The sequence below is a fragment of the Drosophila subobscura genome, chromosome A (genome assembly GCF_008121235.1).
Source record: "Drosophila subobscura isolate 14011-0131.10 chromosome A, UCBerk_Dsub_1.0, whole genome shotgun sequence".
NCBI lineage: Eukaryota > Metazoa > Arthropoda > Insecta > Diptera > Drosophilidae > Drosophila > Drosophila subobscura.
The window spans coordinates 23,056,811-23,068,039 of record NC_048530.1 but is presented as its reverse complement, the minus strand read 5'-3'; the positions used below and the strand labels follow the sequence as shown (position 1 = coordinate 23,068,039).

Genomic DNA, 11,229 nt, shown 5'->3' with positions numbered 1-11,229 from the left:
CCCTGCTTGTACAATATATCTTGAAGTTTGAAATTTAAAAGCTGGTGTTACAAGCATCGCCAGGCGAACGTGCCGGACCAAAGGGAAAAACAGAAAGTTGAATGAATTCGGAAGCATCCGTTGATTGTTGATATATCCCAGAAAAATCTCCATATTTGCAACAAAAATATCACCCACAAATATATGTAGTAAAAAAAATATATCAACATTCGATATATATGTATGCATGTACATACATACCTACCGTGCACAACGACAACGCAACCCCAGAAAATAACGAACGACGTCGTGCCGAGTGCTCTGTATACTCCGTGTGTTTTGTTTTGTTTTTCCGAAGTAAATACATAATAAAACTTAATAAAATAATTAATAAGTGCGTCCAGTTGAGTGCGTTCTCCGGAATTGGGTTCGATTGGTTCCTCCACGTTTTTTGGCGTCGTCGGCTGTACGTGTCTTGCTCGCTCTATCTCTCTCTCCCTCTCTATCTGTCCTGCTCCGCATGCAAGCGCAACGAAACGAAGAAGAAACAGAAAACGTAAACGCGTACGTACACATCTGCATGTGCGAGTGTGTGTGTGTGTGTGTGTATGAATGCCGCAGCGCAATAGAAAAAATGAAATGAAAGAAAACATGAGACAAGAGAAGAGAGCAGTACGCAACCGAAGTCCCCCCAAAATAATTGTTCTACCATTGTTTTTTTTGTGTGGTGCTAAATAAAATACACAAAAATATAAACAAACAACAGAAGCGTTTAAAGTAAATGAAAAACAACTGTAAAGTAATGGCCATGTGTGTGATGGCCTGGCCCATGTACGTGTGCGTGTGCGAAAATCAATAGCAAAAAGCAAAGCACGAAAACATAAAAAAAACGAGTGAGTGGGGTGTGTTTGTGTATGAAGGGGATAAAGGGGGATAAAATGAACAAGCAGCCGCCCGTGTGCCCAAGAGCAATGCGTCGCCGGTTCCAGCTCAAATCCGAATCCGAATCTTTGCAACGGCAATTTCTGAACATTCACATCAAAAGCAATTAAAAAAACAAAACGCTGAACTGAACGCTAAACAAAACGAAACGAAGCCTAAAGAAGGAGGATAGAGCAAAACAGGAAGAACAACCCCAGAAGAGGAACAGTTGGTGAGAAGAGCAACAGCAGCAGAGACGCCAACGCCGACGCCAAAAGTAGGGCGACTTGCGCGCGTAAATTTGGGTCGTCGACTGCAACTGCAACAGCAGCAGCAGCAGAAACAAGAGCACATCCAGTGGGCATTCCATTGGAGGATTTCCAGTGTTCCATCGCAACGCCCCCTGCATTCTCTCTTCAATACAAATTATCGCAAAATGTCGCTCCAAACGAAACGACAGCACTGTTACCTATGTGACCTGCCCCGCATGCCTTGGGCCATGATCAATGACTTCACGGAGGCGGTTTGTCGCGGCTGCGTCAACTATGAGGGTGCCGACCGAATCGAGGTGGTGCTGGACGCCGCCCGGCAGATGAAGCGACTCCATCCGAGCAGCAAGCGTGCTCACGAGAACGGCGAAGTGGTCGTCCTTCAGCAGCAACAGCAGACAGTGGCCGGGCTCCAGCAGGTACCAGGATCGCATCGTGGAGCGCCTAGTAGCAGTGCCGGCGGACCTGGTCCGTCCGGCGCCCCTGGTGGACCTCTTTCGCTGGGTGGCAGCTCCGCTGCAGTGGCTGCAGTTATGCATCATGCCGCCGTGGCGGCCGCCTACCAGATGCCCGTTCCACGCATCGGACCGCCGCCGCAGCAGACCACCAGCCTCATGGACTATCCGGTCAAATTAGAAGCGTCGCCTCATGACGGGTCTGGCGGAGTGCGACCTGTCCGCATCTCCCACATGACGCCCCACCATATGCCGCCCAACTCGGGCCAAAGGGCCGCTTCCGTGGCCCAGCAGCAGCAACAACAACAACAACAACAACAACAACAACAGCAGCAGCAACAGTCCGGTGTGGGCGGGGGCATGACCGGCGGTGGAGCCGGCAATGGACCCACGCTACCACCCGCCCTTTCCGTCAATCTGAAACGTCCCTCCTCCGAGGATGTGGACGATCAGCAGCAGCCTCATGGCCCCCACGCAGTTGTCCCATCGGATGGAGCTGGTCCACCTGGCGTCAAGAGAAGCGCTCTTGACGATCCCAGCGGCGTTCGGCCGCCCCTCACACGTGGAGAATCACTGCCCGCCGCCGTCAGCTACGTGCCAGAGCGGCAGCTTAATTTGCGGGACAAGCAGCAGCCGGTGCGGGCGCCCAGCTTCGATGCTTCGACCTTCAAAGCAGGCGGTGAGTACCATTCCACAAAAACAGAAAAAACAATGGGTTGAGAAAGATAGAGGGAGAGCGCGAATCTAATTTCAGTAGTGTGTTCTCATTACACCATATGTAGAGGGTTTGGAGGAGCCGCATGTGAATGCAGTCTTTATAGGGAAGAGGCCGATAAGGCAGCCATGGAACCAGGCCAGAATGTGAAAGCGTGATTTCTGTTGCTGTAAGGTGGTGGGTGGAAGAGGGGTGCTTATCGCCCCTTGGAACTTGATGGGGGAACTAGGCTTAGGGCAGGGCTTCGGTGCTGGGTTGGTTGCTAGAGTACGTTGACAGGGGGGATGGGGATGGTGGGTGAGCGATAAGCGGTGTCGTTGCTGGTGGACATGGCTGATAACCAGGTCCGGCGAGATTAGATAACACGGTCAGGCAGGCAGGCCTCTTATCAATCCATCCAGTATGTTTTGAGTCTTATCAGGGCTCTGGTTCCTCTCAAGCGTTAATGTGTGTGCGTGTGTGTGGTTAGGTAGGTATTGGAAGCGTGGCAGCAGCTTTTCCAGGCTCTGGGCCACAACAACAGATGTGTGTGTATGTATCCAATACATACACCAAAACACCAAAGAAGCTAAATGCAACCCCCGCCTGGCAAGGGCTGCAAACCCTGGCCATTGTCATGCGCACTTCGTATCATGCACACTCAGCCACATTTACACACACGTATACGTACGTATTCGCATTCGTCCGGCTCCTGCTACATCTCTAACACACTAATACAAGGGCATTGTCACATGCACGTACGTAATCGTAATCGCTCAAAAGGGCGGTCGACGCGACGCTACGCGCAGAATGTAATAAAAACAAAGACGTGCAAAAATCGTCGTCGCTGACGTTCCCCCATGTAACTGTGTGTGACCCCTCCAACCACCCCACATTGCCATCCCCAACAATCGGTCGTTCTCTGTCACTGACTATTCTTCCTCTTCTCACTTGCTGCTGCTGACCGAAAACCCGTTTCGACTGCTGGTTTTCTGTGTGTATCCGTATATATGTATGTAGCAGTGTATGTGTGCCTATATATGTACATATATATTTTTTTCTTTTAGTGCGCGCGCAAAACGTCATTAAACTTGTTTTGGTTTTTACTTTTTCGTCTGTTCGGCTTTTCTGTGCTGTTTTTACGCTATGCGCGATAACCGGAGTATAGATAAATTTTGTTAGTTTGTATATGTACATACATATGTGCATACTATGGTATGCGTAGAGGGGGGAACGGGAGAACTGCAGTGACAAGATCACTTACTGGAAGAACAACTGAGAAAGATGAAGACAAAAAGAAACTGCAATAACAACAGCAAAAATAGTTGGAACTGGGGGGAACTGCAGAACGCGATGCCGTCATCAGCCCTACGCACAGTGGGCCAAGACAGCATATGATTTGAGAACGAGGAAAAATAATTTAAAAAAAAACGGTACAACAATGTTTATGTCGTTAATAATTTTAAATATGTACATATGTTCTTGGTTAGAAAAAACGTTGCACTGTGGCAATTTTCAAGAGCTTTTTGTTTTTGATTATTTACCTTACATTTCTTCGTATGTGTGCGTTTCATGACCAAAATTCCTTCTACGGCTATGTACATATGTATGTATGTATACATACATATAATACATATATTTTGACTTATGTACGTACATAAATGCATGCATGAATATGGATGTATGTACATACATATGTATATGTACATATGTACCAAAAGTATAACAAAACAATTCCACGGGTACATACAGGAAAAAACTTGTAAAACGTGCGCGCGCTCGTTTCCAAGCCCCATCCCGCCACCAGCCGACGGGCTCCACCTCCTTTTCGTTTCGGGCCTCCTCGTTCGCCTTCATCTTCATTCAGTGCTTCGTGTATGCTTTGTGTGTATGCATTCCCACCTAACGAGTCGAGTGCGTCGGACTGTGTGTGTCTACCGACTGACCATTCCAATGCGTTCGCCAGGAATTTGTCTCTGCATGCCAAAAAGGGGATGTGTTGGTTGGAGAGGAGTGGAAATTAGGCAGACATGCGATGCGTGTGCTTGCATATGTGTTATTTGACTCTTTCAACAGCGCCAGAATTTGTCTGCCCAGCGGCGTGCACAAGAGAGATGATAGAGCTCAGCGTGGAGTGGAGTTCGCATGTTAACCGTTAAACACGTGAACAAGCTTGATGGGGCGGTACTGCTGCTACGCCGGTCTACTCTGACACTGCTCTGTTGCGGCACCACGGCTGCTGATAAGATAGATGCATTATTTCAACTGTTGTTGCTGATGGCCTCGCACAGTGGCACCGCAGTCATGCGCCCTTGCATCGGCTTTCTGTGAATGAAAGCGACAATGGTTTCTGTATTATACTTGTACAGTTTTATTTTTATGTATGTATGCATGTACATATGTACATATGTATGTACCATTCTCTCTGGGGAGAGTGTCAACCGAGTGGCACTTTGCTGTTATATATTTACATATGTACATACATAGATAAGCAGCTTATCGGGGATAAGATTGCGCCATCGACCTAGTCGTACCCATACAAACGATAAATGTACATACACATGAATTTACAAACATGTGTAGGTGTATCTGTATTTATCTTATCATATCTGAGGTAGCCGACCATGTGGATAGATAAGACAAAAAACTGCTCGATAAGGGGACTAAAACCCATGACATGCGACCAGAAAGGCAAATATACTGAAGAGTCTACGGTGCTCTCAGAGGAACGCACCGTACGTCCTGATATGATATTACTGATGTTGATAACTTAGGGGGCATTTGCCCCGGGCGCCCAAATTGACGGTCGCCGATTTCAACTCGAAACTATTAAATTTTGAATATAAAGGGTTCGCCGCGGGCGCAAATATTCCCATACTTGGCCCTGTGTATAACACTTACCACTCCATTCCACTTTCGTTTGCTTTTGGCCGGTTCTATAAACACAGCTGTTTTATTTATTATCTTATCGTGAAATTGACGGACGGGCTGTTCGACGGGGTGTCTCTCCATACACGTCCTCTACTATCTTATCGTCCATGGCCAACTTTGACTGATAGCGAAACCCGGTACCGGGTCGTGTCTTACCTCTCTGGCTCTTGGTGTGACTGTTCAACACCCTGTGAAATATTCATGCATATGTAGAAATTTGTTTATTATACCCGGTAGTCGAAGAGTAAATAGGGTATATTGTATTTGTGGTCGAAATCGGATTTATGTAACGCATAGAATACAACGTTTCCGACCCCATAAAGCATATGGTCTACATATGTATATATACATATATGTATATGTTTATTTACATATATTCTTAATCAGCAGCAATAGCAATAAGATCAGTACGTCTGTATGTCCGTCTTGCTTGACGCCTCCTACTCAGATAGCATATGTACCAGATCCCTGAATTAAGATCAGATTTGATCATTATTATAGCCAGAATGACGAAACTCATGTCCAGTGCCTACCCCACACCACTTCTAGCTGCTTTGTTTATTGTTTTATTATTTATTTATTTAGAATAGCATATGTACATACATACATACATACATACATACATACATAATTAGAAGGGCGATTTTTAAGTGGTTTGGCATTAGGAGAGAGGAAACCAAGACAATCAATGAATCCACTTAAAATCGTAGCGCTTTTGAAAGAGTCTGAACGTTAGGTCGAATCAAAGTACATATGTACATCTTTGTATGTGCATATGAAACAGATCCTATTAAAGACGAATAATTGGAATTGCCCCGAAATTCCACAGATACAAAATATCATACTTCTATCAATTGGAATTTCCATGGAAACCCAGAACTATAACTTTGGTGGGGTGTGTTTGGAGGCAGAGATTTTGAGGAATGTGCGGTGTCTGATAATGAGATTGATCGAAGAATCTTCATTCATACGAAGGTAAATAGTTTATTTTTTTACATAGCATAGTATACACAATATGGTTTATTTTTATTACCATAGAAAGTTTTATAAATATTGAATTGTTTACAATGAGTGCCCCCAATCCAAAAATGTATCTGTATACATCTGTAATCCGTAATCCAAGTGTAAACAGTGAATCATTCCTGCTTCTGCTGTTCCGCTGCTCGGGTAGTGCGAACTTTCGATCATGAAATACGGTTCCATAGGCAGGCAATATGTGTGAGTCGGTTCGTGTCGAAAATTAAAACGGATCTATAAATAGAAATCATATTCGATATGGAGAACTGGGATCGCGAAAATGGATGTTGCTTATTCTATGCAAATGCATGGGCATGTGGTGTGGGAATTGGGGTGTGTACTGTATATGAAATTCGGTGGAAATGGGAATTGTCATGGGGAACCAACACTTTTATAAACAGAGCAGCCTCAATCATAAGAGGCCGAAAGTGAAACGTGCCTCTTTCTCTAAAGATTCTGTTCCGATTCGATGCGGCCCACTGTCCTGAGCCGGCCCATCTTCATTCTCGGAACTGTGTGTAACCTGCGCAGGAATGTTGTCCCTCTCTGGCTTGCACTTAACTATCTGCACATGCTTCTTTTCAATGGGCCATGTGCTGTTCTGCTGTTCTTCTCTACTCTGCGTGTATCTGCGTGAGAGCGAAAGGGACAGATTTGCGTGAGAGAGGAAGCTCCGTTGCAGTGCTCTCGCTGGTTTTTACATATGGTTGCAGTTGTTGCTTTTCACTCTCGAATGCAAAATATAAACAAATGCTATAAATATACCAACTCACGCACACATATTCACTGACACGCGATCAGGCACAAACACTTCCATATACCACATTTATGTACGCCCGTGCGTACATGCTGGGGCCACACAACATGCACGACGACAATGGGCGACACCCCGAAATTGGCCATGTCGACAACGTCCTTTCCCCTGCAACTTTTTAAAGACATGTGGCCACTGCCGCGTAAGCAGTTTAGTCATAGAGCAACAGTCTTTTTTCTTTCAAATAAACAATTATAACAGCACACAATGCTGTGAGTCGCTGGCCATTTCGTATGTGTGGCCATTTCGTATGTATGGCTGCCGGCCTGGCGGCTCCAACTGACAGCGTCGTCGACATTTGAGCAATGTGCTCGTGCCGTGTTGGGCATACAAATTAAAGATCGCTAATGTCGTCTCTGCCTTCTTTTTTCAATATCAAGCAGCAGCAGCAAAAGTAAATTGTGGATACGCGTGCGCGTGCAATGCCTACGAAAAGCGGTACGAGTCGTGGTATAGAAGAGTAAAAACGGCGCAGCCAATAAGCAGCAGATGTGGCAGCAGCCCTAGCGGCAGCAGGGGCCTGTTTAAACTTGCACGCTTCGTCGTCATGTCACGACGTGACGAAAAATGAAAACCCAAAGCACAGTCACAAAAAAACTAAAACAAGACTTAATTGAAGAATGATAGACGACTTACTTTGCGGCTCGAGCCTGTCGATACCCTGCAGAGTCAAAGCTTTTACGGTAGCTTCGAACTGTATGCATATAGAATTTTAAATAATTTGACTAGTTTAAAAACTGTGGTATTATCTACCGTGGAAAAAGAGTGACATGATGATCAAGGTCATTTATGAATATGAAAATACTTAGTGTTACAAACACGTGGCAAAAATAATCATACTGTATGCAAAGGGTATAATATTCGAGCTCGCTGTATGAGAGTTGTGTGTGTGTTACTTGTGATACATACACAGTATTGCATGTCATGCATGCAAAATATGAAAACGAAAAGGAGTTGCATGAAGATGACCGAGGGAGAAGGAGAAAACGTCTCGGGCAAACAACTGCAATTTTTGCCGCGTTCTTCCTCACCCTCTCTCACTTGGTTGCATGCAAACCGCCGCTGTCGCTGCCTCGGCTTTGTACTGTGACGTATTTTCTGCAGCAGTGCTACAGAGAAAACTTGTTTCGTTTCATTTCGTCTCGTTTCGTTGATGTCGTGTCGTGTCGGCTGGGCACATTGCCAACTGAACTGACGTTGACGTTTGCAAAAACGAAGCAAAAAAAGAATGCGCAGAAAGTAGGAGAAGAAGCTGCCAAAAGCGGAACAAACAACAAAACAAAACAGACACACACAAAAAAGACCAGCTGGGACGGCGCGGTGCACAGTGGAACCAGACTTTAAATGCCACACAATGACACGCAATTATGTGGGGCTATTGTGACGTCATATATATTGAATGGGGTTGGGGTATTGGGGCTTGTTGGTGAATGAAATTTGTTGTTGTTGCTGCTGTATCTGTTGCTGCCGCTGCCCAGATATACATATATATACAAATATGTACATATGTATGTCTGTATGAATTTTGTATGCATATAGAAATATTTTTGTGCCAAGTTCTAAAATTACATTGAGAGAAGAAAAACTAGCCGAAAAGAGGAGAGGTATTCCAGCAAATGTTTTTGCTTTGAAAGTTGAAGGAACCATAATTTGAGTTCGATTCATAATTCGTACATACATACAGTCAAAATAATAATAAAACTAGATTGGGAATTACATGTTGCTAATTTTTCCGCTGTTCCTTGAACAATACAATTTGTTGCCTTCCTCGAAAAACTGTCAAGCCATTCCATGCTTGATTATAAAGTTATAGTAGCGTGTCCCGTTTCTTTGACTTTTTTCGGCAAACATCACCTTTTCGATGCGGTCAAAATAAGGGTAGTGCTACTAAAATGTTTGAAAAGTAACAAATCCACTAAAGTTTCCTAAAAATACACTTGATATACTGTAAAAACAGCGGAATTTCGCCAGTTGATGGGTTAAAATCATTGGATCGCCATTTATATATTCAGATATCGATCGATATGATGCCACTGTTTGCATCTGCTGATATGAAGCTTATTTGGGCGTCCCGGGAAGACAGCAAAATACTGGTTCGGTGCCAATAGAGTGCATTCTATGGAATGACCCTTTCGGTTACCCGATTTCAATTAAATATAGAATTGATCAAGTAATGAAAAGGAGAAGTCTCACAAATAAAATACTCAATCTTTGTGTCGTTTTTCAAAAGTCCTAGAGGACGATTTCTATGGAGAGGTAGTCCCTTTTGAAAATTTTCACTACTGTTTCAACTTTAAAATTTGTTTCTGAAAACGTTGATGATTTATCAAAAGTGTTTTATATTATTGCAATCAGCAATTATCGTGGCTATCGTGCAATACAATTTTTAAATGTCTTGTAAAAGTGCTCGTAAGAAAGTAAGATTAATTATATTGGCACTACTATTATTTTGACCGTAGCTGTATGTACATAATTGCATAGAGCGTAGAGGGGCCAAGGCGCCCCCAGGTACAATAGCACTTGGCTGCTGGGGAAATAAATAAGTACAAATGTGTTGCACCTGTACATCTACATATGTACATATCATAAAAAGATAGTCGTAGTATCAATAATTATCCAAAACATACATTTACCTAATTCAAACATCCACCTGCCCTACATTCCAGATCACCTATCACCGGCCAGTCGACGAAATGGCTCTAGCCCGCCCTCGGGACCGCTGCCCCCACGAAGCGTACACTCACCTAATAGTTCGGGTTAGTTGTTCATTCATATTTTCGGATGTGTCAACTTCTAGTGTCAATTTCGTTTTCATACAGGCTCCTCGTCGGGTCGGCGATCGTCAGGCTCCCGACACGTGTCTAGCACAACAGTCACAAGCACAGAGGTGGGCGGTGCGAATGCCGGGCAGACGTCCGTGACCGGTGGCCTGGGCGGCGGAAGTGGCAACGGAGGAGGAACCGGTTCTTTGGGTGTTCCGGGCGGCGGCAGCAGCTCCCAACTGTCCGCTGGCAGTGCCACACCTGGCAACCCAGGACCCTCATCGATGCCGCCAGGTGCGGGGGCCGGCGACGGCAGCACGGCCGGGGGCAGTAATGGCGGCACCGGACTCGGCGGTGGCGGTCCATCCGGAAGTAATGGCAGCGGAGCAGTGAATCCCGGACCTGGGAGCAGTGGCAGTCAGGGCACGCCAGGCATGGGCAGCGGTGGGGGAGCTGGTGCCGGGATTAGTGGGGCGCCGGGCGGCAGTGCAGCATCAAATTCCGCAGCAGCGGCAGCGGCTGCGGCCGCTCAGAATGCAACGCTTAAGTGCACCTTATGCCAGGAGCGGCTCGAGGACACGCACTTTGTCCAGTGTCCTTCGGTGAATCATCACAAGTTCTGTTTCCCCTGTAGCCGCGAGAGCATCAAGCGGCAGAATGTGAGTACCATTAGCTTTTCTTCACTTTCTTCAAGGAGCGTTTAACTGATTTTCTCTCTATCTTTCCCAGGGACTGGGCAACGAGGTGTACTGTCCGAGCGGGGACCGCTGCCCTCTGGCGAACTCTACAATACCGTGGGCGTTTATGCAGGGCGAGATCACCACCATACTGGGCGAGGAGGTGAAGGTTAAGAAGGAGCGCGAGTCTTAATGTCCGTTTTACTGTAAAAAGCTGCGAAGAGCTTTGGAGCACTTTTGAGAGAATTGTGTGTGTGTGTGCGTGTGTGATCTCTCTTTCCCTTTATATCTCTCGTTCGCACACTCACTCGCCAAAACTCTCCCTCTCTCCCTCCCTATTGCACACGGTGTCCTCCAGCTGGAGTACGCTGTGTGAGTATGTGAGGTGAGTGCTTGAGAGGCAACATTTTGTACGTGGCAACCGCAGCCAGTGACTCCGGAGGCGGTGGTAACGTTAGCGGTAGGAGAGCAGTCAGCATTAAAAGCTTTCTCCGTCTTTGTCAATGGCGACCGACCGAGCGATCGATAGACCGACCTATCAATGAACAACAATAATTTTGTAGGAGTAAGCAGCAAAGAAGAACCGCTGGGAGCATGTTCCACCAGATTGTAGGGGAACCCCACAAACAAAACAAAAAAATGGAATCAAATCAGAGGCGTAAGCAGAAATACAAATTCAAGCCGTAGAACGGGAATAACACCAACCATAC

The 11,229-nt window shown here is 45.8% G+C and overlaps 1 protein-coding gene across 1 annotated transcript; it reads left to right on the top strand.

Moving 5' to 3' along the window:
- LOC117898150 (probable E3 ubiquitin-protein ligase IRF2BPL) lies at positions 1-11,229 on the top strand. Its single transcript, XM_034807352.1, has 4 exons — positions 1-2,303; positions 9,747-9,836; positions 9,900-10,501; positions 10,572-11,229. The coding sequence occupies exons 1-4, from the start codon at positions 1,337-1,339 to the stop codon at positions 10,710-10,712; spliced, it is 1,800 nt and encodes a 599-aa protein (XP_034663243.1). The 5' UTR covers positions 1-1,336; the 3' UTR covers positions 10,713-11,229.

What these genes read in the sequence shown, in the direction of transcription:
- LOC117898150 (XM_034807352.1), top strand. Translation starts at nt 1,337, where the DNA reads ATGTCGCTCCAAACGAAACGACAGCACTGTTACCTATGTGACCTGCCC. An exon ending in TTCGACCTTCAAAGCAGGCG is followed by an intron (nt 2,304 to 9,746) that starts GTGAGTACCATT and finishes CCTACATTCCAG; the next exon opens with ATCACCTATCACCGGCCAGT. An exon ending in ACACTCACCTAATAGTTCGG is followed by an intron (nt 9,837 to 9,899) that starts GTTAGTTGTTCA and finishes GTTTTCATACAG; the next exon opens with GCTCCTCGTCGGGTCGGCGA.